General features: G+C 42.2%; 1 protein-coding gene across 3 annotated transcripts in view; it reads left to right on the top strand.

Annotated features, from left to right (window-relative positions):
* Positions 1-3776: 3776 nt before the first annotated feature.
* The window catches only part of SPIN1 (spindlin 1), a 67749-nt gene continuing 43537 nt past the window's right edge, over positions 3777-27988 (top strand). The window contains exons 1-2 of one of the 3 annotated variants that reach the window (XM_081065531.1): positions 3777-3897; positions 23401-23608. In XM_081065531.1, coding sequence (XP_080921657.1) covers positions 23557-23608 — 52 coding nt within the window. In that variant the 5' untranslated portion in view covers positions 3777-3897; positions 23401-23556. Of the gene's footprint in view, positions 3898-4047; positions 4206-23400; positions 23609-27988 lie in introns of those variants that run through there. The other 2 variants (XM_081065532.1, XM_081065533.1) reach the window with 2 other exon arrangements.

The following is a 27988-nucleotide window of genomic DNA, read 5'->3' as shown; positions in this document are numbered from 1 at the left end:
TGAATAATTATGTAACTAATTTGAAAAGGGTTGGTTTCCAGTATCACATCAATGTCAGTAGGGTAGATATACCAGGGTTCACCAGTGGGTCTGAGTTCGCTCCACTCCCATATCACAAATGTGTAAAAAAAATACTAAATGGAGCCACTTTAAAATGGAGTTGAGCTGCCATTCCAGAGCTGCCTTGCAGTCTTTGCTTCAACCCTTTGGAATGTTAAAACAGGGCAAAATAACCTTTGGACTGGGCCTAAAGCAACATTACATCCCAAACAACTGTTTGCAAAAACAACCAGAAAGCAGTTATTATGACTACTGGACTGAGAATTAGAAACATTCTTTAGAATTAGCATCACTAAGTTAGCTTATCTACCCCTATAGAAATTCCTTCCTTCTAATGATGTAATTGTTCCCATTCCCTTTCTTATAAATAGCCCTTTGCCTCTGCCTCCTAACCTGAACGCTATTTGGGTTTCTGCCTGAATCAGTACTTCCCCAATGGCTATTCTTTTGGATCTCAAATATATGCTTGCTGCCTCACTTTGGCCATTTATTTTTAGGTCAACAAACGTATTCATCTCTGGGGCAGAAATTCCCATATTCCCAAGTAGGAACCCAGGGACACAGCATTAAAAGAAACATAGGCCCTACTACAGGTATAAGCAAATATGAATTCCTTCCTGTAGGAGGAAAATAGACGTAGGCCACGCAGATCTAAAATCCAGAAGTCAAATATGGTTGAGAAATTGTAAAGGAATGAACTATACCGGGGGTGTCAAAAAAATGTATACAAGTGAACACTTTGGTCAACGTTGCTGAAGCAGTAGTTCGCCATAATCAGAAGTGCCTGGATGCTGATGGTACCCACTTTGAGCACCTCTTGTAATTGCAGAAGTCAACGTGACTTGTATTCATCTATTGTTATCAGTATATAGTGAGTATTACAATTTTAATAGTTTTCCTTTCTTAAAGTGTGTATACACTTTTTGGCATGCTCTGTATATTTAGGTTTCTGTAAATGTTTGGTCAGCAAGTTGGAAAAGAACAGGGGGAGCCTGTGAAGCTGAAGCAATGCGGCTTACTGAGCATTCTAGCAATTCATGAAATAACTTGAATTCCACTTCTCCAGCTTATTTTGAAAGAAATTAGCTTTTCAGAAAAGTTGAAAAAAATTGTACAATGAATACACATATACCATTATCTAGATCCCCATTTGTTAACATTTTGCACTATATGCTTATCTCTATAGAAAACACACCTGTTTCTGAGCCATTTGAAAGGAAGTTGTAGCCACCACAAGATTATTGACTTTAAATTAGTCAGAGATTATTATAAAGTCAAAGATTATTGACTTTAAATAATCCAGCACATATCTCCTAATAACAAGGCATTCTCATTAATAGCCATTACCACACTGAAACCTTTAATTATGATTCAGTAAGACTAATATTATTCCACAAAGTTCTCCAATTGTCCCTGGAATTCTCTTTCATAACTTCTTTCCTTCAACCTGGTGTATGATGAAGGGTCCTGTGATGATTTGTTGGTGGTCTCCTACTATGTTCGGAGTGATTCCCTAGCTTTTCTGTGCTTTTCTTGATACAGTGATACCTCGGTTTTTGAACGTAATCTGTTCCGGAAGACCATTAGAGTTCTGAAACGTTCGAAAACAGCCGACGGCTAGACCTCAGGATCTTCAACTCAGCGGAAGTCGTGTGACATGTTTCATTTCTGAGGCAAGTTCGAAAACCGAAGCATTTACTTCTGGGTTAACAGTGTTTGTAAACTGAAATGTTCGTCAATGGAGACATTCGAAAATCGATGTACTACTGTATAGACTTTTCGAAGAGTCTGGTGGAGCTGTTTTGCAGAATGTACAGGGATGTCTGATTTTTTACTCCGTGGTGACCAGATTCATTTTAAAGATTTTTGGCAGATATGCATGGGTGATGTAAAAACCCATTTTTGACATTCGGCATGCTAATGAGCAAGGCTTCAGAGGGCAGTTGAGATACTACTAGCAGAACTGGTAGTTGTCCTCTGGAGAACGTGGCCTTTTCTGACATAGGGCTGGCTGCCTTGATAGCTTCAGTGACCATCACTAGAGGCAACATTTAAACCAGGGGTTCTCAGGGAGGAGGCGGGGGACATGACACAACACATTGGGCTTTTTCTGGAGACATTTTTGGTTGTGGTACTGTTGGGAGAGTGGGTATACTACTGGCATCTAGAGGGAAGAGGGCAGCGATGCTGTCAAACATTCCCCTTGAAAAAAAATTATCTGGCCCCAAATGTCAATAGTGGTGAGGTGGAAAAACCCAGGGAGCCACTGATGTGTTCCAACCAGCTCCTTGGCACCATTCCTCCTTGTTCCTGAAATGCTCCACTACCCTCTGGGGCATCAACATTAAACGCACAAACAGAAGTAACAATTTCCCAATACTTCCTAACTGCTAAGTACGATGATTCACTTTTATATGTCTGTATCTAAATTGGCCCTCTAGTTGGCCTGTGAACTTCCCGTGCCTGCCAGTGCTTATCTGACATGATCAATTGGAGAAGGCACGTACCAACCTTATTTGGAGAAAAGGGTGCTAGTGAAATCCCAAAGAGTATTGCAAACAGGTGTGCTGCAAGTTAGAGTGTACGAAGTGCTTTCTAATAATAAGTCTTGTCATTTACACTGACAACACTTGGGGAGGCGGTGTATTATGATATGGCTGTGCTTTCGCACTTGAGGAACCACGTGGAGAACACCGGCTAGTGGGAGCTGGAGGAAGGGTTGTTGGGGGGAAGGGGAGAGCCTAGGCTGGAAGTGGGGCAAATTGGGGGAAGGGGAGAGCACCGGGCAGGGGTTGGGGTTCAGAACCGGGATTCAGCCTCCAGGTCCCCCATAGGAGTCAAAACTGTTCCTTCCTCTCTATCCCTGCAAACACCCACCCTAACGCTCAAAGGGCTTTTAGGATGAAGCAAAGTCAAATAAGTTGACGTGCGCATGCCTGGCTCCTGATCTCAGGTGAGCCCCGCGAGTACTCCCGTTTGCGGTGGGGGCCGGCCACTGGGAGGACGTCAGGTCTTGCAGAGGCCTCCCAGACCACCCCTCCGCCAGGTAGGGCAGTGAGCAGGTGCGGCCCGGTCCGGGCCACCGCGGAGTCCGCGTGGGAAGCGGCCCGCGGTGGATAGCACGGCTCAGCCTGCGGACGCCGTTGCCAAGGTGCCTGGCCTCATCCTGCGGGCAGCGTGAGCGCCGCAGACCAACTTGCTGCTTCAATACAAGGACAAGGAGGGCTGGTTAAAGGCCTCCCGATGAGCGAAAACGAAACTTCCCTGGAGGCCTAACTTCCGGCGCCAGTCTCGTCCACCTCGGCTCCCGGGACTACGCGGCCTGAACACCGCCCTTTCCCGGAAAGCACCTGGAGCCTGGCGGCCATGCTCGCCTGCCCCGCCACCAGGTGAGAGCAGCTCCAGGACCCGCCCCACCAGACTCCGCGCCGTCACCCGCCAGGTCCCGCCCCTCTCAGTCCTTCCCCGCCCGCCCCACCTCCAGGTGAGCCGCGCCAGGCTCCGCTCCGTCGCCCACCGGGCCTTGCCCCGTCGCCGGCCAGGCCCTGCAGAGTTCAGTCCTGCCCCGCCCACCTTGCGGCCAGGTGAGCAGCGCCAGGCCCCGCCCACTGCCTGCAGCGCCTGCGCAGTGCAGCCCTTCGGGCCGGGGTCGAACCGCGCAGCCGGCGCACTCGGCCGGCGTAGTGCGCGTGCGCCGTGCGGCCGGGGGCGGGCGGCGGCGGCGGTGGCGGCGGCGGAGCGGGGGCGGGGCGGCGCCGTCTGGCTCGGTCGGGGCGGGAGCGCGGCGCGGGACGGCGGGCCCCGCGGGCTGCGGACAGCGGCCTCGGTGGCCGGCAGGTGAGGCACGTGCGTCGTGGGGGAGAGGGCGCCGTGAGGGGGGTGCGTTGGGCTCGATGAGGGGCGGCGGCGCCCGGGGAGCGACGGGCCGCGGCTCATTGTCCGGGCGGCGCCTGCACAGCGCCCCCTGCCGGCCGGGCCGTGGGTGGGGGCCTCGGGCCGCACGCCTTTGTTCGCCGCCCCCGCCAACATGGCCGCCGCCCCCGGCCCGGCCGCACCGCGCGCTTTGTTCCGGACGCCGCGGCTGCGCGGTCCCGGGCCGAGGGGGGGGGGGATCGTTGCGGCGGGTGCCAGCGGGGGCGGGCGGGGTGAGTGTTGTGTAACCCAGGCTGGGCTGGGGAAGGGGAACGGGACCCTGTGGGCGTGGGAGGGGTGGAGAAAGGGGGAGGGCGGGCGTCCCCCGGGGCGCGGGAGGGGGGTTGGAGGGAGGGAGGGACGCGGGGAGGGGAGAGGAGAGGACGGGTCCCTGGGCCGGGGGCTAGGCGGTGCGGGACCCTGTGCTGGGGGAGGGACAGGGTTGTGACCCGGGGAGAGAAGGGAGGGAGCTCCGGGGACGGGCGCCGGCGGCCCAGCGGTGCCCTCCTGTCCTCGCCCCGGCACTCCCCGTGACGCCCGCCGCCCCGCTCTTCTCGCGGCGCCCTTCACCGTGGGCGCCTTCCCCGAGACGGGCGGGCGGCGGGTCTGCGCACTCACTCACACTTTTTCTCTCGCTGTGACCTTGAGCGCATTCCGCAGCGTGTGGAGAGGAATCGCACGCCGCGGAAACTGCGCAGTGCCTTCGGGGCTGTTCTGCCCGCCTCTGCCCTGGGGTGCGACCCCCACATCACCAGCCTGGCTTTTAGTGACGGCTTCCGCAGTCAGTGCCACGAAATAGGCACCCCAAGTCTGTGTGCGCAGTTGTTTCCTATTTATTGGCTTTCTTTCACTTGTGGGATGGAATTTCGGATTTTGGAGATGGTTTTTCCTGCATGTTGAAGTGGCAAAGGAGGATTGTTTAGCCACACATCAAAAAGCAACACAATACATTTCAGTGTTTTAAAGGCTCACACTACGTCACGTGATTTTTGCCAAAGACGACATACTTACCAAAATGCGAATACCTATATAACTTTCTCCTGTTGGAATTTTCTGGAAGGAACTCTGCAGTTGGAAAGAATTGATAGAGAATACAGTAGTTACTTTCTACGTAGCTTTTGTTAGGAAGTGAAAATTAAACCTGTACTGGGGGTGTGTACTAGAACAGATTGAGCTTGTGAACACTCTTAGAGACTGAACTTTTGTGAAATTTCAGTTGGGGCTCAAGTGAAATGAGGAGGGCTTCTGCCAAATCCCCTCCCCCAGCCCTAATTAATGGGCAAACACCAAAAAATTGTAGCTACTAATGTACAGAACGTTTATTATCAGTTTTGATTATCTGTAAAGATTGCACACTATGTGTCGAAATTATTGGTAGTTTGTGAGAAATAAAGTAGAATTTCTAATCTTTTGAGTAGTGAAATGGTTACTGTTAAAATGCTGTGAAATGGGTAAGGAAAAAGGGCCTTTAGTCATCTCTTTATGTTTAATTTAGGACTTTTAAGACTGAATGATCCCGGGAATTCCGCTAAGACTGTTTCTGACAGTACCTTTAATTACCGACTCAGAATATGGTAACAATATTTACTTAGTTTTGGAATCCAAAACTGTGTTGCTTAAGGTGGCATTATTTGTGACACAACAGACATCCCACTTAACGATTTTTCGACTTTATGATGGTGTGAATACAATATGCATTCAGTAGAAACCGGACTTCAGACGTTGAATTTTGATCTCTTCCCTATCTAGTGATATGCAGTACCATACTCTGGTGATGCTGGGCAGTGAGCCACAACTCCCAGTCAGGCCTGTGGTCACAACCAACACTACTGTGTACTGTGTTGCCAGTGATTTTTGGGTATTGTGTTTTGGGTTTTTGCATCCCATCATGTTTACAAAATACCCATCTGTGTGTCCTGTTTCTGGTTAGAAGATGAGGAAGGCAGTTACTCATGAGTAATTGCCTAACCTAACTGCCTAGCTGAAAGCTAATGTAAGTGTTCTGAGCACGTTTAAGGTAGGCTAGGCAAAGCCATGATGTTTAGTAGGTTCGGTGTATTAAATGCATTTTCAATTTACAGTATTTTCAACTTAACGATGGGTTCTTTGGGATGTAACCCCATTGTAAATTGAGGAGCATCTGTATCTCTAAGAGATGCTACAGGAAAAGTGGTAAGTTTGGGAAATAATGCTGTGTCCTTTTCTTCTCCCCTAGGGTCACAATTCACACTATCACATTAAGGCCTGAGAGAAACAGTGCAGTAGTGTTTTCCATATTCGGCCCCAGATCCCTTTTTGTTTTGTTGTTAGTGTAATGTCTATTAACATCCATGAAGTCTAGGTAATGTTGGTCATGGGTGTCCACAGTATATCTTAGATAATGAGTGGTTCTTCTCCTTTAATTGTGAACTGGGAGATTGTTGTGGTTTGTGTGTGCCTGTGCACTTATGGGACGTAGTACCTCAAATTTGACTGTTATTGTATCGAGATATTATGAGAGTTATTAATTTGAAGTCTTAACTAGAAGAAATTTAATTACAATGTTTTCATGTCCCCATGACTTACCTGATTACACAGTTACAACTTCCCTGGATGCATTCCTTAATTGTTAGCATTTTTTTCCTGGGATGTTAGAAATACATGAAAAGGATACTGTTGTTTCTGGAATTACTCATGTGGATTATTTAGAGATTGAAAATAATGCTGTTGGATATTTCTTTTGGTTTGGCTGTTAGCAGGATCTTAATTTGCTTAGAAAGAACAGTTAATGTATATCCATGTAAATACTTATGTTTATTAAATGCTTAATTAAATAGTTCTCTTTGAGTAAAAAGGAAGAGGGGAATCAACTACTTTGTCCAAGTATTTTGTTCAGTTTGGAAGACATTATGGTACTGTGAAAAGGAGATGAGTTCTGGAGTTGGATGTGGAGACAGTATGGCCTTTCAACTCAGAAGAGTTGGGTTGCAATTCAGCCCTACTGGTCCAAAGCCACATAGCTGATTCATCACGTAGCCATTTAAAACTTTGGATTCCTCAGCTGTAAACTGGGATGAAACCTATCATCTAAAGCTATTATGAGAATTAAATTAAATGGACACTCGAGTTTCCGATACAGTTCCTGAAAAAGAGCAGTTGGTGCCAAACATTGTTGATTTCCTCCCCCTTCCTGCTTTTGAACTTTGCTGTAGTTATTAGCATGACTTTTTCATGTTGAAGTAACCAGGTTGCTTAGTTGTGCCCAGTATTCAATTTAATTTTTAATTAAATCTTTATTGGGTGCTTGTTTTACGGTCTTAAAATTGGCATAAGTCCTTTTTAGAACAAGTCATGTATGAACATAATATATAAAGATGTGCCTTTAGAGACCTCACAGTCTGGTAGGAAGATACACATAATATAATGAGGAAATTCTATTGAGGGTATCTGGAAAGAAGGTTATGCCCCTGCAGAATACAGAGTAGGAGAGCGTGGAAGTCTAGATGGAGCGACAGCAGGAGCAGAGGCATGAAGACAGTGTTTGAGACCATCCTGGGTTTGAATCCCAATAATCCTCGTTATGTTTTACTCTTGTGTATGTTAAGTTGTAGAATGGGACGGGGACGTCTACTTCATCAGGTGTCACGTTTCAGTGCAGTGGCTCTTGGGTACATTAAGTGCTCTGTGGGGATTGATCACGATGATGACCACCCCTGCTGACACCACCTGTAGTTTGTCATCGCCAGTTTGTCTAGGGATCAATTTGGGGCCAGATTTTAAATAATTCTACATATCACATTAAGGCAATGGGTGTTTATCCTGTAGGTGATGGAAGCCATTGACAGGCATTGAACATCATGAAAGGTGTATTGGAGTAACCTGCCAGTGTAGGATCTCTAGTCTTTAGCGTCTAGCCTGCTGGAGAAGTTAGGTGAACTCATTTGAGGCAGGAGGAATCAGTCTGGAGTTACTAGAATGTTGCATGTGTTGACTTTTGGGGGATTGGGTTGGGTGGGGGGGAGGAAGGATTCATTGAACGGGTATTATCCAAATGTTGAGAGAGTGAATGAAAACACTAGTAAATCATTCTTTGTTTTTTAATTAGAGTTTATTGGGGTGACAATTGTTAATTTTGTTAAATTTACAATTGTTAAATTTACACAGATTTCAGGTGTACAATTCTGTAATACATCATCTATATTATCACATTGTGTGTTCACCACCCAGACAGAGTCAATTCTCTTTCCATCGCCATATATTTAACATTTTAGATGTTTTTAGATTGCAGTAATGTCTTTAAAATACAAAAGCAAAACAACTTTTTAAAAATTTAGATTATTTGTTTCTAGTGAGTTCATTTTGCTTATAGTTATATCCTTATAACCTACGTTTAATTTTAGAATCTGCATATGACATATATTTATTTATAAATCATCTATACGTTGTAGACATGTATATGATCTATGTATCTATCTGTAATATTAACTCATCATCTATCTGAATAGTCTTAGCTTGAGTTTTAGGTTCTGATACAAGTGATAAGAATGTCCTTTTTACTTTGTAAGGATTGGTTTGTTGTGAGCTTCCTTTTTGCTCTCTCTCGAGGATCACTGTGGCCCACGGATTTTTGTGTATTCAGTGTCTTTTAATCAATTACTTATCATTCTTTTTCCCCAGCTTGCCTTAAGTTGAGGGTGGTGTTGTCCTTTGAAGCTAATTCGCTTCCCTTGGATACAACCTCATTGATCTTTGAACTGTTTCTTGCTCCTGACACGAGATGTCTGAGATGCGTTTTGTGTTTTTCTTGCCCAGTACCTGTCAGCTGGTTCTTTCAGCCCCTTTTATCTGGGAGCGGAATTTAGGTACCAAAACCTGGTGCTGTGCACCCTGATTGCTACTGGGATGCCCCAGCTTTCACTGGGTTTACTTGGGAAATACATACATTTTGATTTTGTATTGATGTTTCCAATTCACACTATTGAAAATTTGCATTCTTAGCATTAGTCACTTTCCTTTGCCCTACAATATAAATATAGTAGTTTGAAAACACTAATAAATAAATTGATTATGGGTTTATATCATTATTTTTATTCTTAGAATGTATCCACGTAAGGATATAAAGTTAACATTCTGGATTTCAGAATCATTTGAAAAGAATTTCCCTCTGATTATGTACCAGTCTGAGTATTAGTTTGGTTTATTTGCATGAAATCCTTAGCTTTTTTTTTTTCTTATTGGGGAAGGGGAACAGGACTTTATCGGGGAACAGTGTGTACTTCCAGGACTTTTTTCCAAGTCAAGTTGTTGTCCTTTCAGTCTTAGTTGTGGAGGGCGCAGCTCAGCTCCAGGTCCAGTTGCTGTTCCTGGTTGCAGGGGGCGCAGCCCACCATCCCTTGTGGGAGTTGAACCGGCAACTTTGTGGTGCAGCATCTGCGCTCCAACCAACTGAGCCATCCAGGAGGCAGCTCAGCTCAAGGTGCGGTGTTCAATCTTAGTTGCAGAGGGCAGAGCCCACCATCCCTTGAGGGACTGGAGCAATTGAACTGGCAGCCTTGTGGTTAAGAGTCCACTGGCCCATGTGGGAATCGAACCGGCAGCCTTCGGAGTTAGGAACATGGAACTCCAACCGCCTGAGCCACCGGGCCAGCCCTCCTTAACTTTTAAGGATTGCTTTAATTTAATGTATTTTATTGGTACGTAAAACACGTGGTTCAGAAGTTAAAGCTGTATTACAAGGGTATGTTTACGGCCTCCCTTCCGTCCTGCCCCCTCTATTCGTTCCTCTCCTGCCCCATTTTTATTAGTTCTGGCTTATTCTTCTGTTGCTTCATTTTTGTAAATGTAAGCTCAAACGTGTATTTTCATTTTCCTTCTTCCTTAAAATATAGAACTCTATGTGTGCCTTCTTTTTACTTAATATATTCTGAAGGTCACTTTATATAAGCTCTTTTCCACTTTTTTTGTGCCTGCATTTTGTCTCTTAATGACGAACACTTGTAAATATTGCAGTAGTGAAAATCTTGTGGCTATACTGTTTTGTATTTGTGCAGGAACAGCTTTAAGATAGTGAGATTTGGGGGTAAAATGGATACATATGTTTGTAATTCTGTTAGTGTCAAAAAACTACATTTTAGGGCCGGCCCGGTGGCTCAGGTGATTGGAGCTCCATGTTCCTAACTCCGAAGGCTGCTGGTTCGATTCCCACATGGGCCAGTGGGCTCTCAACCACAAGGTTGCCGGTTCAATTCCTCGAGTCCCACAAGGGATGGTGGGCTCTGCCCCCTGCAACTAAGATTGAACAGGGCACCTTGAGCTGAGTTGCCGCTGAGCTCCTGGAAGGTTAAGTTGGTGTGAGCGCGCGTCCTCTCTACTACAAGGTTGCCAGTTCGACTCCTGCAAGGGATGGTGGGCTGTGTCCCCTGCAACTAACAACGTCAACTGTACCTGGAGCTGAGCTGCACCCTCCACAACTAAGACTGAAAGGACAACAACTTGACTTGGAAAAAGCCCTGGAAGTACACACTGTCCCCTAATAAAGTCCTGTTCCCCTTCCCCAATAAAATCTTTAAAAAAAAATTTCATTTTAAAAAGGCAGATCTAATTATGTCACCCTTTTACTTAAAACTCTCAATAGCTTCGAATTGTTTTGAGGGCAGAACTACATCACAGAGCCTCAAGTGCATACATAAGTTGTCATCCTTTGGGGCTTTTGCCTCACTACACTAAATCTTCCCTTGGTTTCCTAGTCCCAGCCATGCTGGTCCTTCTACCATTTTCTGTGCCCACCATCTTGCCCTCCACAAGGGAGCGTAGCACTTGTTCTTTTCCTCTGTCCGGAATACTTTCTGTCCTTGTTTTAGTAGTTTACATGACTTAAAGGATTTTTATTTTCCCAAAAGGGCTCAGCTTTATGAAAGCAGACATTATCCCTGGTTTTGCCCATAATTACTTTTCTAGTACTTTGTTCAGTTCCTGGGTTGTGGGTGCTCAACCACCCTGGGCAGTAGCTAGAATTGTCCAAGGGAAGGTGGAGGCTGTGCGGTTATGTCTGGTCTGCTGCACAGGGGTCTGTGAGACAGTGGTAATTAGGTATCTGAGTTGTTGTGTAGGAGCTGATGGAGCAGCTTATATACAATAAGGCTGCTGTCTATGTGCCTGATGCTGGAGATTGAAATCCACAGGGCAGGCATTTGGGAAAGGAAGATGGATGTGCAGTGAGGAAGAACACGAGCAAGCTGAGGCCACAGCAGGCCAAATTGAAAGCTGTGTCAGTTCTGGTGCCTGCGATGTTGGTCGTGTGGATAACCTGCAAGAGCTGGGCCCTTGCTATGGAACTAACCACACTCTCCTGGCCAGGAGTCGGAGCGTGAAGAGCATGGGAGAGAAGATCCAGTAGTTGCTGCAGTCATTGCAGGCCCCAGCACACCTTTCATGAGTGAGGTGGGTGGCGAGGTCAGTGGGTGCAGCTTACAGAGATGCCCCTTTGCTTGTGCCCTCCACCTGCTGTACAAGGAGCCCTTGTGGCCCGCCCAAACCAGAAACAAACACGAAAGGAAATTCTGGGGACTGTGGTTCAGTTTAGCTAAGTTAAAACATTACAAAGTGAAATGATGAACTTAGGGTTTTAAATTTCCAACTCAGGTTCCACATAAGGGAGTTTCTGTGTCTGCCCTAAAAGTACAAATTGAATTCCCAGTTTGTAAGAGAGCATTGATTGGTAAGGAATGGGATCCTGAAAATTGGATTAGGGGCATATGGTCAGATTCCGATTGAGATGGAGACCTTGAATCCCTAAAATTTGCTGGGCTCTCTGCCAAGAAAAGCAGCCTTTCCATTTTATGCCTGAACAACTTAGTCTACATTTGCTGGAAAAACCTGTAATTGGCCTCTCTTATGATAATCCTGCAAACCCCAAAGGGTGAGATGAAAAGTGTGACTCAGGAGGAGGTGTGCTGCCCTCCAGAAGATCCTCTGCTTTGGCATTCTATACATAGGAACTTGGGGAATACGTGTGGGAATGGATCTTAAGGGAGTGGTATAGTGGTGGAAGGAACATAAAGTAGGGTTAGGCTGAATTCGTTGATATGGGCCTATAAGCCAAGATTCTGAATTCAGTGTTGTAGCTTGAATGGTTAGAAAGGTCTCTTTGGTTGATTGCCTTAAACAACCCAAAAGGTGGCCTTTTCTAAGCGAAATGGAGATGCTAGAACTTCCTTGGTGTACAATACAGGAAGGGTCCAAAAACTTACTGAGACTGGAGTGTTGGAGTGGATTTGTTGTGAAAGACCTGCTTGCCCACCCTGGGGGCATTCAGTACTCGTGTCTTATCCCACAGCCATAAGACATTTGCAAGAGGAGCCCTGTATTTTTGAGAGCGCTGGTCACTGTTCTTTGTAGGTTAGAAAAATCACAGCAGGAAATGCTGCACTGAACTGGTGTCCATAAATGCAGTGCGGGTAGTTGGATCTGAGGGTGGCAGGTCTGTTGAATGGCCTTTTTAATTGAGAGTTAATCTCTGGGTTACAACTATTGGTCATTTGTTTTGGTTTACTCTGGTATTGTTGAATCTTAAAAAGTTTTTCCTTTAAATTACACAGTAAAAGATAAAAGCAATCCCATGTACTTTTCATTCATACTTTTCACTATTTTTGAAATATTAGTCCACAAAATAAGGTTTACCTAACTAAAATACACGGTCTTTCAATATTTCATATCATTGGTGGGACTATTCATTTGGTAGAGCCTTTTTGGAAAGCGACTTCACTATACTTAATTTAAAAGGTGCATAATCTGTTTGGCCTACCAATTCAACTGCTAGGAATTTATTGTATAGGTATATTTGCACAAGTATACAAATCTGTATGTGTGGGAGTATTGGGGTTAATGGTAAATGGTCTTTATATCCATTTTGGTGTGTGTGCGTTTCAAGATGTTTGTGTATCTGTATTATGTTTTAAGTATTTGCACAACAGTGTGCTGGTAGATGCTGAAAAGTCTTACCAGTGTTTCCCTCTGGAGGTGGGACTGATGGAAGAAGGGGGAAATGTCTTATGACTGCAGTGCAGTTCTGAGAAAGTTTAAGCAAGGCCAGCGAGAGGTGCTCCAGCCAAAATTGGGTCAGAGGCATCCCTTGTCCTGCAGGAGTGGGCCTGCTTTATCATTCTGCTGCTAGAAAGTCTGTGTATGGGGAGCCTGCAGCTGGAAGGAGGGCAGTGATGGCTTCAGCAGAGCTGCTGAGTCATTCAGCTAAACTGCCTGGTAGGTGAAGCTCCCCAGGGTAGGTGGTCCAGGGGGCTCACCTCATTTCCATATTCACACCTGGCAGCTGGCCTGGGGCTCCTGTGAGATGACTTGCTGTGAACATTCAGACACGTTTCTGGCACAGTTTTCTGTGGGGTAGAGTTAGGAGTAGAATTGCTGGGTCACATATTATACCTGTGTTTAGTATTTGTAGGTAGTGCCAGACTTTTCCAAAGTGGACATACCAGTTCCTGTTCCTGCTATAGTGAATGCATGCTCGTGGCTCCCCGTCTTCAATATTTGGCATTGTTGGTCTTTTTAATTTTAGTCGTGCCAGTGGATGTGTAGTAGTATCTTACCCTGGTTCCTGCCTCCTAAGTTAGGTGTGGCCATGTGATTTGTCTTACGCAATGACATGTGAGCAGAGGAGACTTGTCACAAACTTAAGAGCAATGGTGAGATTAAGCAACTAAGATTTCTGGAGTTGTTTTTAACCACAGCATACTTACTAACCTATCTTTTTAAAATAGGTTTTATTTTTAAGAGCAGTTTTAGGTTCGCAGCAAAATAGAGCAGAAAGGATGAGTTCTCCTGTGCTGTTGCCCCACAGATGCACAGCCTCCCCCATGATCAGTGTCCTGTACCAGATTATACGTGTATTACAGTGGATGAACCTACACTGACACGTCATTGTCATACAAAGTCCAGCGCAGTTTATATGTTAGGGGTCACTTTTGGTGGTGTAGCATATTCAGTGGGTTTAAACAAATTTAAAATATGTAGCCACCATTATAGTATCATACAGAATAGTTTCACTGCTCTGAGAGGCCTTTGTTCTCTGCCTATTTGTTTTTTACTGATTTCTAAATTCCATTGTGGTCAGAACACTGTAATTAAAAGCTTGTGAAATTTTTTGAAGCTTTATAACCCAACAGATCGATTTTTGTAAATGTCTTGTGTTCGCTTGGAAAGAATACGGCTTTTTGTTGGGTGCTGTGTTTTACGTTTGTCAGTTCAACTTGGTTAATCATGTTAAATTCTTCTACATCCTTATTCTTTTTTTCCTTTTCTTTTCAGTCTTCTGGTTGTATTGGTTAACAAAAGAAATGTACACATGTACTTTGCTTTTGCTTTTGTCTGTTTCTTCTCAGTTCTGGTTATTTTTGCTTTATATATTTTGAGGTTATGTTATTAGGTGCATACATGTTCAGAATTGTATATCTTCCTCATGAATTCAGTCTTTCAAATTTTGTCCCTCCTTGTAAAGTAGCTGTACTATCTTTGGTTAGTACATGTAGTGTATATATACTTGTACCCTTTTTTTCCTTCTTTAGGAGATTTTCCACCTTTACTTTTTTTTCAACTTTAAGTGTGTTTTTCCAGGACCCATCAACATTTAACAAAATAACAGACATTTGAGTTTAAATCTGTTACTTAGTAATTGCTTTCTGTTTATTGTACCTGTTTTATGTGCCTTTCCTCTCTTTTTTTGCCTTCCTCCATGTGTTTAATTTTTATATTTTTTCCTCTTGAAAGTTACTAAAACATGCATCTTTGCATTATCAGAATCTAATATTTGGTTATTTCTTTTCCTGGGCACTTAACATTTATCTCATTTTCACTTGCATATCACTGTTGTAGTGTTAAAATTCTGTGTGTATTTTATCTTAAGACATTATTAATTTGTGCAGTCAGTAGCCTTGTAGATTTACCCGCTTTGCTCTTCATTCCTTGCTGTAATTCCAACCCTTCCATCTTTAAATATTTTCCTTCTGCCTGAAGAATGCATTAGGTTTCCCACCTGTTGTGTGACTGCTGATAATGAATTCTCTGAGTATGTGTTAGTCTAAATATGTCTCAAATTGATCTTCCTTTTTGAAGGATATTTTTAATGTATACAGAATCCTAACTTGTCAGTTTTCTTCTAAGGCATTGAAAGAAGTTACTGAATTACATCTTCAGCTTCTATTCTTTCTGGAAGAGAGGTAAACTGCCAGTTTAATATTTGTTCCCACGAATGGAACCTGTCTTTTTTATTTCAGACTTACGATTTTGTTTTTGTTTTTGTTTTTGTTGTTCAACAGTTTTACTATGATGTGTCTATGTACATATTTTTTTATTTTGTGTTTATGGGTCCGATTGGATCTGTGGTAATGCCTTTTATTGTTTAGAAAAGTTTGCAGGCATTGTTTTCATGTTTCTGGTCCCCTACCCTTTTTGAGAGCCCATTTATATGCATGTTAGCCTTCCTAGTCTTTTACCTCTCCATGCTTCATTCTGGATATTTTCTTCTGATCTCTCTTTGTTCACTATTTTTTTTTAAAAAAACACAAGATTAGCCTGCTGTTAACCTCATCTATTGAGTTTATTGGGGTTTTTCTGTTTTTTTTTTTCAACTTTTGGAAAATCTGATTCTTGGATCGTTTTCTACCAAAGTTTTCTATTTTATGTCTTATCTTTTTGACCATAATACTTACACAACTTTCTAATTTTTTTTGTTTAATAATTTTCTTTATTTCTGTACTCTTCTTCCCCCAGTTTTAAATTATGATTTTGCCTGTGTAATAATTGGCGGCCCTATGGGTCTGCTTTTTGTGGTTTCTTACTTTGTTGTTTCTGCAAGTTTTTATTTTGTCTCTTTGTGAATTAGATTGTGCATGTGTGCATATGCAGTAGATTACGTTTTTAAAATTATTTGAAATAATTGGGATTTAGGATGATATTCCTAGAGAGGATTTATGCTTGCTTCTGCCAGGCATCTGAGGGAGTGGACAGTCTGAGATCACCTCAGTTCAGTTTTAAGGTAAAGATGAGTTGTAGCTGGGCTGCAGTTCTTAGCCTGGCTTCTTACAATTCTTCCAGCCACCTGCGAGCAATTTAGTATTCCATCTACTGTGACATGAGTTCACCAGTCCTCTCCTTCCTTTGGTAGGTCCTCGTGCTTGCCTCTGGCCCCACACCTTTCAAAGCCATCAGCCTTTCAGCTGTCCCTTAACACTTGGCAGTTGCTGGGGGCGGGGGGTGGGGGGGGGTAAAAGTGGTTCCAAATGTGGTGTTTACTTCCCTAGGTCGTGCCATTGTGAGTACTACTATTTTTAAGTTCTTTGAGGCCTTCAAGCAGTTTTAGTGTATGTGTCAGTGTAAAATTTTTGTCTTGGAAGTTTTTGATAATATGCACAAGTAAAGAAAAGAGTGTAAAACAACCCCCTTTGTTTCTTTGACACCAGTCCAGTGATGTCTGTCTTTCTGGCTTTGAATGCTTCCTGGCTTCTGCCAGGCATGACAGAGGTGTTCTCGGCTTCTCGTTTCCCACCTCTGACTTGGAATTAGCTATTCCAGTAAGGAATCCTGGTTCCTGGTAGTTTCTGTTGGGGTGTTCTTTTAGATTTCAGTTTGATTTTTTTTAGCTTTCAGGAGAGAAGTTAAATTATTAGTCCATCCCTACTAGAAGTTCATTTTTAGCATTGATGCCTGCAGGTGGCATTTAAAGACCCGACGCAGATTCATAGTTGCTTGTTACCAGTGGTTTTAGGCGGGGGTTGTTAGGCCATGGACCTTTTGGCAGTCTGAAACCTATGGGTACTTTCCTAGAATGTTTCTGAATACAATAAATAAAATACAAGGGATCACAAAAGAAATCAATTATTTTTAAATAGTTATAAAATTATGAAAACAAGTTTTATGTAGTAACATGACTAGTAATGTTAAGTGACTATTGTTAACATACAGATAAAAATTTTATATATTAAGATATTAAAATGACAGGTTTTGATGCTTATCAAAAAGTATATTGAGATGGTCTCTGACTTACCCCTTTCACATATTGACCAACAAATAATTGATAATAGGCAATACTAGAGAGCGTTGTAGATATGTGTGTCACTGCACTGCAGTCCTGACACACAGCGACTTAGGAGTGAGGTCACAGACTTCACAAGCTGAGGCACTGACCTCCAACAAAACTGCCCTCAGTGCAGACAGCAGCCATAAGCTTGGAGTTACCCAGGCCACACACATTTCTGACCAGCTGGCTACAAATTTGGGGTTCTCATGACCCTCTTAGGTTCAACAATTTACTAGAACTCCAGAAAGTGCCATATTTATGAATTACAGTTTTATTATAGCAGAAAAAGATCCAAATCAGGACCAGCCAGAAGAAGAAGCACGTCTGGTGCGGTCTGGGAGGGCCTCAGAGGCTTCTGGTTCTCTTCCAAGGAGGCAGTATCATCACCCTCCGGAATGTGGGTGTGTAACTGTAAGTAGAGTCAGTGCACTGTTGACCAAGGACGCTAACTCCAGCTTCAGTCTAGTTGAGGAGGGCGCAGCTCACTGGCCCATGTGGGAATCGAACTAGCAATCTTGATGTTCAGAGCTCACGCTCTAACCAACTGAGCCATCCAGCCGCCCCGAGTCCTTTATTTTAATATTGAGGAGGTTTTCGGCAAAGGGACAGCCTATATGGGAGGCTGTAATTTTTAGGTGCCATCCATTGAAGCATTTGTGATTGCACTTGCTGGTAAATTCTTCTAGGTACCTAGGAAGGCTTTGAGTTGTATTCCATTGCTTTTCCTTTCCAGATTTACAAAATTTTAAAACCATTGAGTTTTAGATGCCTCTGAGTTTTTATTGTGAAAAATTTCAAGCATATAGAAAAGTTGAAGTAGGCTGTTGAACATCTGCGTGCTCACTGTCCAGATTCAGTAATTACAAATATTTTGTCATCTTAATCTGTTTTGAAAAATCATAACTTAGGAAATAGGTTACAGACTTTTGAGCACCTACAGTAAGTCTGTGTTGCCACCAATTCCAAGTGTGGCTGCTCTCCTCTGTCTGCTGTTTTCCCCCAAACTTAAAATGAAATTTCCTATATGTAGAAAAGTTGAAACTGTAAGTGAATTATGTAAATGTACCCTCCATTGACATTCGTTTGCTAATATTGTGCTGTATTAACATTTTTTGTTAAGCTATTTGAAAAGTACAGTAAATTTCAGACATCATGAGGCTTGTTAAAATAGGTGTTTTTCTTTGTAACGCAAATATCACAATTGAGAAAATTACTTTGTATTTAGTATTTAGGTCCTATTCAGATTTTATCCATATGTCCTTCTTCATTTAGATATTTGTGATAACACATTCCTGCTACCATGTTGACCCCTCTGGGACAACAACTGGAACACAACGTGTTGGCAGCCCGACTTCAGCTTACACTTGCCGTGTTTGAACATTAGTGCTCCTGTGTACTTTTCCATTAGTGATCCAGGTGTGAGTACCTCTTTGGGACTTAGCATTTTTACTTGAACAGTTTTAGAAAGTCAGTTTCTCTTTATAAACAGCAGTGTTTGGTGATGGCAGCTGGCAGCAAATATTTTGATATGTAATTTCTATTTTGTTTATTACTGCTTTTATATCTGAAATGTTGAAACACCATTTCTTAACCTTTTTGGATGGAGACAGGATAGGGTGGCATTGATTTTTGTGGTGCCTTCTTCCTTTGTGGGAGCTGTCTATGTGTTTTTAAAATAGGAAATTTATCTCAGCAATACTACTTGCAGTTTGTGTGACTGTGCGTGAGCTATTTTAACTTTTGTGAAGCGGTTTTTGAATTTCCAAAATAGAACAGTTATAGCTTGTTCCTTCTGGTGGTTGTGAGGAGCCTGTGAGTTGATCATGTACTGCAGTGCGTGACACACAGTGTGTGCTTTGGGACACTTGTTTTTCTGCAAAATAGTTTGTGAGAATCTCGTGACCTTCTTTGAGAATTTTGAGTCTCAAAAGTAAATTCATGACTGCTGGGAAATTTTGGGAGGCTGAGAGAACAAAAAAGAGGCTAACAACTCCAGTATTTCTTCAAGAGTTTATTAAGGGAACTTCCAGAGAAGGTGTGTCTTGGGGCGGAGGCAAGACGATATGGATATCCTCCTTGCCGCATGGCAGGTCCTGAGGAGTTATATAGGACAGGGCAGCCTGTGTAGGGTACTGGTGTGGGGCCCGCCCCAATAAGGCAGAATTCCTTACGTGCCTGCCCAGGGCAGGGCAGGGCAGCAGCCTGTTCCAGGAACCCGCGCACCGTGGGGCATAGGGCAGGCGTTGGTCAGGCAGTCTGTGTTATGCTCCCGATCTAGCTTGAGGGTTCAGCAGCAGTCGTGGCATGGAACAGTCTCGCCTTCACAGTGACGCATTTTAAAGATGATTTAGCAAAATTGCAAGGCTGAATAGTTAGCTATATTTAATAAAGATGGACTTAGCAAAGGGAAATCATGATTCCCCCACCCCCCGATTTTTATTATGAAAAATTTCAAATTGAAATAAAAGTTAAAAGAATAACAGTATGCTCTTCACCAGATTCAAAATTATTTGCCATTTTTTCTGTATTTGTGTATGTATCATTTTCCTGTGAACCATTTGAAATTCACTGCAGACATTCTGAATCTACCTCTAGAAATTTCAACGTGCATTTCCTAAGAATAAGTACACTCATGCATAATCACAATGTAATTATCGTGCTTTTAAAGGTTAATAATTCTATAACTTCATACACTAGCCCTTGTTTAAAATTCCCTATTTGTCTTAAATATTTCCTATAGCTTTTATTTCTCCGAGCTTTTATTTCTCCATTCAGGGTTTAATTATTGTCTCCCTTTAGTTGCTTTTAATCTAGAGCAGTTATGTCTACCTTTTTTCATATGATAACGACTTTTTGAAGAGTATGGCCCACTGGTCTTGTAGAAACTTTCACTTGCTCCTGTATCACCTGTATGTCTTATAAACTGTAAATTAGCTCTAGAATCAAGTAGATGTAGATACAGCCCTTTGGACAAGAATGCGCTCTAAGCGATGCATGTATTCCGCGTCGTGTCACATCTGGAGCACGCGCCTCTGTAAAGTGCGCGTGCTCACTGTTAGTGGTGCTGAATGTTTGGTCCCTCCGTTGTCGTGAGGGAGCGTTTATCATCAGGTAGTCGTGGGTCATCCTGTGGTGCTGTGCAGTATTGTTCTCCTCAGCCTAGTGGGGGGGTCTCTCGGAATACAGGACTGTCTTTTTTTTTTTATGGCTTTGAAGTTAAGCTCCATTTAAGAACATTTTTTGTAATATTTGAAAAAACTTGTACATATAATTCCTGCTATCCTAGAAGTGAGATTTTGCTATCAGCATGTAAAGTTTAAATTCCCCCCCCCCCGTTTGTCTTATTTACTAAATTACGCACTTTAGTATAACTTAAGGTAAAAATAGTATGTTCTTTTTAAAAATGAAAAAATTAAGTTTTGCCCTTTCTAGTCAAAAGAGAGTGAGATTTGTTTCAGGAAAGCTCCAATTCATCTCAGTTTTCAAAGTATTATATGGCAACTATTGAAGAAAAATGAAGCCACGGTTTCATTAGTTAGCACTCTTCAGTGTTTTCCTTTCACTTAGTCTCTACATTTCTTTCTGGTCTTACAGGAGTTGGGATAAGATTTGGCAGTTGGAATATTAATTGCAAGTCAAAAATGGAGGACTTTCCTCTGAAATTTTGCATTCTTATATTGTTCAAAAAAGCTCCTTGTGTTCTTCCCCCATTGCAGCTCTTCAATTTATATCTTATACTTTAAAAACGTATTAATGAGTTCATCCTGAAAATTTTAACGAAGTGGTAAACAATAGAAAGTATTACCAAGATAAGTTTAACGCTAGAGAGGAGAATGTATACCCTTAAGAATGGTGGTGGGCTAAATTTGTCTTGTTACAGAACCAATGTAATTTATTAAGGTAGGCTCTACATTGACATTTGTGTAGCTTAAAACATTCCTTAATCTTTGAAGTAAATAGAAGTGGAGAAAAGGAGCGGTGTCATGGGACCTTTTTTAAAGTTGGGAATTACATCGTGGGAATACTAGTGGTAAGAGAGAAATTGATACAGAAGACAGAGATGGGATTGATAAGACAAGTGAAAGGCTTGAACTTAAACAATCACGTTACTGTATCAGCAGGGGATAGCAATTAATGGTGAATTTGGCGGTGAGAAGGTGAGTAGTTCTCTTGTTGGCTTCTGTTTTCCTAGCACATAACAAGGTCATTTGCTGATGTTGGGGTGGTATTCTTGAATGATCACTTGAGACATGAGATTATAAATTTGCGGTTTTTCAGCCATAGTTACCAGCTTAAATTGTAGGCATAGTAGGCAGGTAGTTGGGTTATGGTTTCGCCACCAAAGTGAAAAGAAGAGGAGGGAGAAAATGGAGAAAAGCAAGGAAGTCACTGTAGTGGTTGACTGTCCATGGATCTCAGTCAGTCCCCAGGGAAGACAAGGGGACAAAGACAAAATGGTCATGATGGAGGTAACGGTTGCACCAAAGAATTGTTAAGCGAGGGGTGTTAGTGTTAAACAGTGGAATGATCAGAGGTGGCTCTGAGTGTGAGATGCTTGCAGCCAAGATTCCAGAGGTATTGCAGTCATACAGGTGGTGAATGGTCGCTTGTGACAGGAGATAGGTGGCTGGAGGAGGCGGTCGTCTGAAGTAAGGATGTTGAAGAACTGGGGACAGGTTGTTGTAAGCATCACATGTTGCTAAGACTGTGATGATAGTGGTAGAAAAACAGGTGCAGCAGGTACCAGAGTCCTCGGTGTGGGCAGATGGCTAGAGGCCTGATAGGTACCTGACTGCAGCCGAAAGGGGCTGCTGCCCTGGGAGTGCTGGCGCGCACGCCTCCCTGTGGGGGTTCAGGCAGGAGGTAGTGCGTAAGTGTAGACATGGGGAGGACACACAGCGGCACTGAGAGAACTGCAGGGTGATGGAACACCTAACAGACTTCGCTAAAAGCATTCGGCCTTCCAGAAGCCGGCGGAGAGTTTGCACAGACAGGGATTGTCCAGGAGGTCAGGGGAGATGAGTGTGGGAGCCCGGAATGAGGGAAGCTGAGGAGTCTGGTGCTGAGCACTGCAGAGGGATGTGGGCTTGCGTGGCTGTTAGATGGACTCTTAGGAAAAGATGGGTGACCCGCCAGTTGTCCTGACAGCACTGCCCTCGGCTTGGGGCCATGAGGCAGGCTGGTGCAGCTCGTAGGAAGAGCACTTGGGACCTTGAACAGGGAAGAGTTACTTCCAGAAAAGATGCTGCTCCTGGGTATTCATCAGAATTATCGTTACTTGAGACACTATTTATGTTCCTTACTTATTTGTGTACTCTCTCCTCCTACCTAAGTTCTGAACAGTAGGCATTCACTGAATATTCATTGATGAATTGTACAGTCCATTCACTGTTAAATCTATCATCCTTGAATAATAAAAGTTTTACATGGTTAAGAATTTTTACCAAACTAATTCCTCTCTTTCTCATTAAGCTTTTAAATTATTTCAACTATTTTGTTACATTTTAGTCTCTAGAAAATTAATTCAGCATTGAACACATGGCTATAAATTACAGACATTAAAACTAATACATGAGAACTGAATGTAGTCATGTCGGGCAGTGGACATTTTGTGTTTTATGAGAATATGTCTCTATATATGTTGTACTATGTGGACTGAAACTGGAACCAAATTGGCTTAAATGATACACTGCTTCTGTAAGATATCTTAACTTTTGCATGAGTTGAAGTTTCTTTGAGGCTCCTTCAAAGTTACTTGGTCTTTTCCTCTGGTTTCTGGAAGCTTGGGAGCAGAAAGCGGACTGTAGTCTTTTTGGCTGTAATTGTTTCTCTTGCTCAAGGCGCTGGCCTGCTGACCTTCCACTGAGCTGTGGCTCTGTCTTGAACTTGACTCCTGTGCTGTCTCCTCTCCAGCTGTTATTCCACCTTTCCTCCACCCTGACCTCACATGTCGTCGCCCCCATGCGATAGGTCTTTGTGTCCCACCAAGGAGGTGGGCCATTCATGCCGGTCTGAATCTCTTCCGGCACCCCAGCCAGCATTCACCCTTTTCTGACCTTGACAGCAGAATGGGTAGAGCTACTGTGGAGGAAGCCAGATGCTATGCTGTGTCCTCTGAGGAACTGTACTTCAGGGCTTGGAAATGCTCCAGACCTACTCATGGAAGGGTCTAGCACCTCCTTTTCTCTCTCACTGTGAGCTGTCCCAGGCACCTAGGTCTGAGGAAATAAAAGTTAATTGCTTCTGGGCAGGGTGCATTTTAGCTAATGTTATGTTTGAAATTTGATGTCACATTTGATGGCTTACTCGGATAATTTTGCTCTTGTGATGCTGTAGTAATGAACTATTATTTCACTATTTTACAGAGTGCTTATGATTTCACGTATTTTTGCTGAACTTGTAAAAGAGGCACTTGGATGATGGATTAACAAGAACATTGAAATTCTGTGCAGTTTCAAATTGGAGCATATTGAATTTTCACCCTAGTTCAGCAGCTCTGCTGCTCACTTAAATACAGATGAATGAAGACCCCATTCGGGAAGACACCTGGCCAGCGGTCCAGAGCTGATGCAGGTAGGCAGTGCAGTTCTCTGCATACCTTAGTGCAACAAACTGAAAAGAGGTGTAAAACTGAGGAATACTGTCACATAATTCCTAGTGGTTTGATCTTTTGAAAGCGTTGTGGTTTCCAGTATTTCATACACATACATGCGAAAAAACAGGTTTAGTTTTTTGAGAGGCGGGGGTCATAATTTTTTCCCTGTGGTCTCACCTTCTAGCAAGTTATAGATGCCCAATAAATTTAGCAAGTGAATGTAAATAACTAGTTAATAGGATTATAGTATATAAAGGATTTGCCATTTCTTTTTGAAAGAAGTGACAGTGAGGCAACTAGATGAGTGTTAGATTTAGTAAGATTTAGGTTATTTATGGCAATTTTAAGGGGAAAAGATAGATTCGGAATTTTTGTATATTTGAAATAACTTTACTGGAATGAAATGCATGGAAATGGCTATTTAATAGAAATTATTCTTGTTTATGTGGCACACAGCTAATATAACTAGAAGTTTAGACTTTGTATAATTTTTATCCACCCCCAAAACAAAGATAAATTTTACAGGCTTACACTGTAAAATAGGTAAGTGATATTTTCTTTAGGACTTCGATTCTTTTCCTTTTCAGAAATACATTTGAGTGTTGAAAAAGTTTATCGTAACATTTTAAGGTTCTTTGATAAATGAGTCTGAGAATTACGCTAGCAAAATTCTTAATCTGACAGAAATGGTTGCAGTGTGATTTAGAACTATTTCTTACGTTTATTAACTATAGTATTTGGAATTCCTTTGTAGAAGAGCCACAGGGATTCTGATTTTTAAGTACTCCTTATCTCTTTTTTATTTCAGTTTCTCTTTTAGAATGATAACATTGATGTAACTGTTCAATATTTGTCAGTAAGATTAATTTGTGGTAGTGATGACAGACTGCCAAGTAAGGCATCTGAGACTGTGTTATTCCAATCCCATCTCTCCTGGGCTCTATCCTACTCTAATTAGCTGTATAAAAGAACACTGGTGCATTTTGTATCCTCTTGAACCCTGGGTTTTCTCATCTAAACAATGGGACTATTAGGTTATGTGCCGGTACTTGTTGGGGTTATGAGAAATAAATGAGCTTGTGTGTGTCAGGTGCTTAGCTGGGTGCCTGGCCCATTATAGCTGCTCTACAAAAAGCATTGTTCATCGTACTGTTCACAGAAAAATATTTTTTATTTCATCTCATTAGTTGCAAAAATTGCTGTCAAATTTTTGGTCAGTGAAGTGTCCCATGTTTCTGTTACTTGAAATAGTAATTCATTTTCCGAAGTTCTTTTTATGTACACCATTGCAGATTCTTCACTGATTTTGAAGTCACCTTGTTAGGAGAGCAAGCTGATGAAAGTGATGTGTAGTGTGGTATAAGGAGCCGAAGGAGTTAAATCAAGAGACGTTACTATTTTCCAGGGAGAGGTTGTTAATCCTAGTCGGTATTTTGATCTTATATTTTTTTTTTTGTTATTTTTCAGAGGATATGGCATAGGGATAGACAAAGTGAGTACTCTGTAAATTCTAGTTGGCCTGTTAGACCATGAGGTCATGCTGTTTCTCACGGTTATGTGATACATCCTATTTTAGAAAGATTGCTGACTCCTTTACAGTATTGTTTATAAAATTGTGGTAATCATTCTTCCTGTTACATAGACAAAGGCTCTTCGCTTTTAAATCCCTATGTCAATAACGAACGTGCCCATTTACAAATAAAAGACAATTCACCAAAGGGGGGTTTCTTTCACTTACACTACAGGAAGCCCACGTAGGCATTCCAGAGTTGGTATGGTGGCTCAGCTCTGCCCTTAGGCTGGTGCCATCTCAAAGGTTAAAGCGCGGTGGCTTCAACAGGTCCAGCTCCTAGGCATCTCTTCTGTGCTGGACCTTGGGGTAGCCGGGCTTCTTACATGAGGCTTCAAGAGGGAGTGTCCCAAGAGAAACGGGCACAGCTGCGTGCTCTTCTGGCGGAGCCTCTGCTGTATTCTACTCATCGAGGCACTCACGGTGCCTGCCCAGGTTCAAGGGAAGGGAGCATGTGCTTTGTGAATGGGAGGAGTGGCAGAGGATTTAAAACGCAGCTGTGGTAAATGGATTGGGCAGGCAAGGCAAGTCCCGTACCTGACGCTGTGTTTGACGTAGTGTGAGTCAGCGATCAGTGTGAAAATTGAATTTTTACTTTCTTTTTATACATCTCGTTCAACATAGTAGAGATTTCTATTTTAAAAATAACAGGTTTATTTATATAATTAGATTGGAATTTAATCGGTTACTAAAATAATAGTTTATGTATGTCTAATGACATTGGACAGCAAGTCTTATTATATAACGTTTTTCATTTATTTTTTTCTCCGTGGCATTAGCCTCCATTTTTACTAGTTTGCCAAAGGCTGCAATTTTTTCCTTTAATGAAATACTTTAATCAGACGGATAGGTACAGGGAATGGTAATAATAGATACCCATGTACCTAACACTCAGATTTAACAACTAATTTTTGCTATATTTAATTCAAGTATTTTAAAAATGTTGATTTTATTTTTATCCAAATTGATAAAAATTCAGTTAAAAATGTCGAGTAGTGCCAGAGATTTATAGTAAAAAGAGCTCCATTCATTGATTTTTCTTTTTACCTTCAAAATTTATAAATAATTTGAGTACACAAATTACTCTCTTTTTGTACAATTTTAGATATTATGTATTGACATCTGTTGAGGATTTTGGCTTTTTCACATGACATCTCCTTCTGCCATTAGTCTCCTAATGAAGATCTTGGATAAAATTGTATTTGTTATTTTGATTATAATTACCATATAATTACTGTATAAGTATTTTTGAGCCAAGTAATGCAGTATGATTACTTTTTTCTTTGTACAGCATTTTGTTTTTCCTGGAATTTAGTGATTGCATTATTTTTTTTATATTTGCTTAAATTTCTTTGCAACTTGGAGTCTCTTAAACCCTCCGATAACTTCATGAAACTCCTCTCAGTATAATTTCCTGCATATTAAGTGTGATAGATAACTCACCTGTTTGTGATTTTCTTAGAGTTTTTCTAGTGCCTTCTGTCCTTTTCTGATCTGTGTGGATTGCGGCCTCTGCCTGCTGCAACATCATCACCCTGGAATTCCTTTTTCCTTGCATACATTGGCTTCTTTTTGTTACTGGATGCCAGACCTTTCCTTTTTCAGTGTAGCCTCTCGCCTAGGGTAAGCATATACATCCTCAGAAGCCTCAGGAGTATGCAGCAACTGAGTTGGTTGTTAAAGCTGCAAGTGGAATGTTCATGCTCTTTTGTGCTTGTTTGAAATTATCTCTTGTCTCTAATAATTTTTCAAAAATACACATAGAAAATGAAGTTTTTATTGAGACCTTGCATCAACCTTGTCCTTATTCTACTCTTATGCTCAGTCAAGGATTCTAGATTGGAAATGACTTTTCATCCAGAATTTTCCAGGCACTACTCCATTCATTGTCTTTAAGATCCCAGTGTTGCTATTTGAGGAAGTTGGATGCCATTTTCATTTCTGAACCTTTGTATGTGTCCAGTGGTTTTCCCCTCTTTTCTAGAAACTTTAAGAATTGTCTTTATGTGTTCTGAAACTTTACATTTATTTACATGTATTGTTTCAGGCTTTTCAGTCCTTGGCTTCATCCTTCCTGTGCAATTGTGTTATTCCTTTGACCGTCTTTCATTATTTCTCTTCTCTCTGGAACACGTGCTACTTGGATGTTATGCCTCTTAGGTCGATTGTTTTTTTAACCTCCAATTATTTATTTCTATTGTCCCATTCTTTCTGAGGAAGTTTACTAACTTTATTTTCCAACCTTAAAAAAATTTCAATAAACATTTTAAATTTCTAGGAGCTGTATTTTTGTTGTTGTTGTTGTTATTCTCTTATTTCATGCATAGAAGTAGCTTATACTTCTGAGGCTGTAAGTTGTGGTTCTAAAAAGCGTTTCTTGAATTAGCTCAGCCTCTTATGTGTGTCTTTGTGTCTCTTTACTTTTACTCTGTTTCATCTGGAGGTTTTCCCAAAATCTCTTGGGATCCGAGGCAAGGCACAGAAAAGTTGATTGGAAGCTGTTTGTGAAGATGGGCATTGTTGTCTGGTGGACTTCACTTGCATTATTGGGGCCTCCACATGCCCACGTTCGTGGGTTTCTCAACAGATGAGATTTCACATTTCTTGCTTGTATGATGAGATTTCCTGATTTCTCCCTTAAAGTTATAAAGTCATACTCTGTTATCATCTGTTGAAGTGGCACCCCCAGAGACCGCTGCCAGTCATTCAAAGCTGGGTTTATTAAATTTGCTGAGCAGCAGGGAGAATGTCACCTTGACAAGCTTCCTAGGGAAACTTCACAAGAGGC

Source organism: Rhinolophus hipposideros, assembly GCF_964194185.1.
Source record: "Rhinolophus hipposideros genome assembly, chromosome: 11".
Classification (NCBI taxonomy): Eukaryota; Metazoa; Chordata; class Mammalia; order Chiroptera; family Rhinolophidae; genus Rhinolophus; species Rhinolophus hipposideros.
This window is presented reverse-complemented; position numbering and strand designations above follow the sequence as displayed.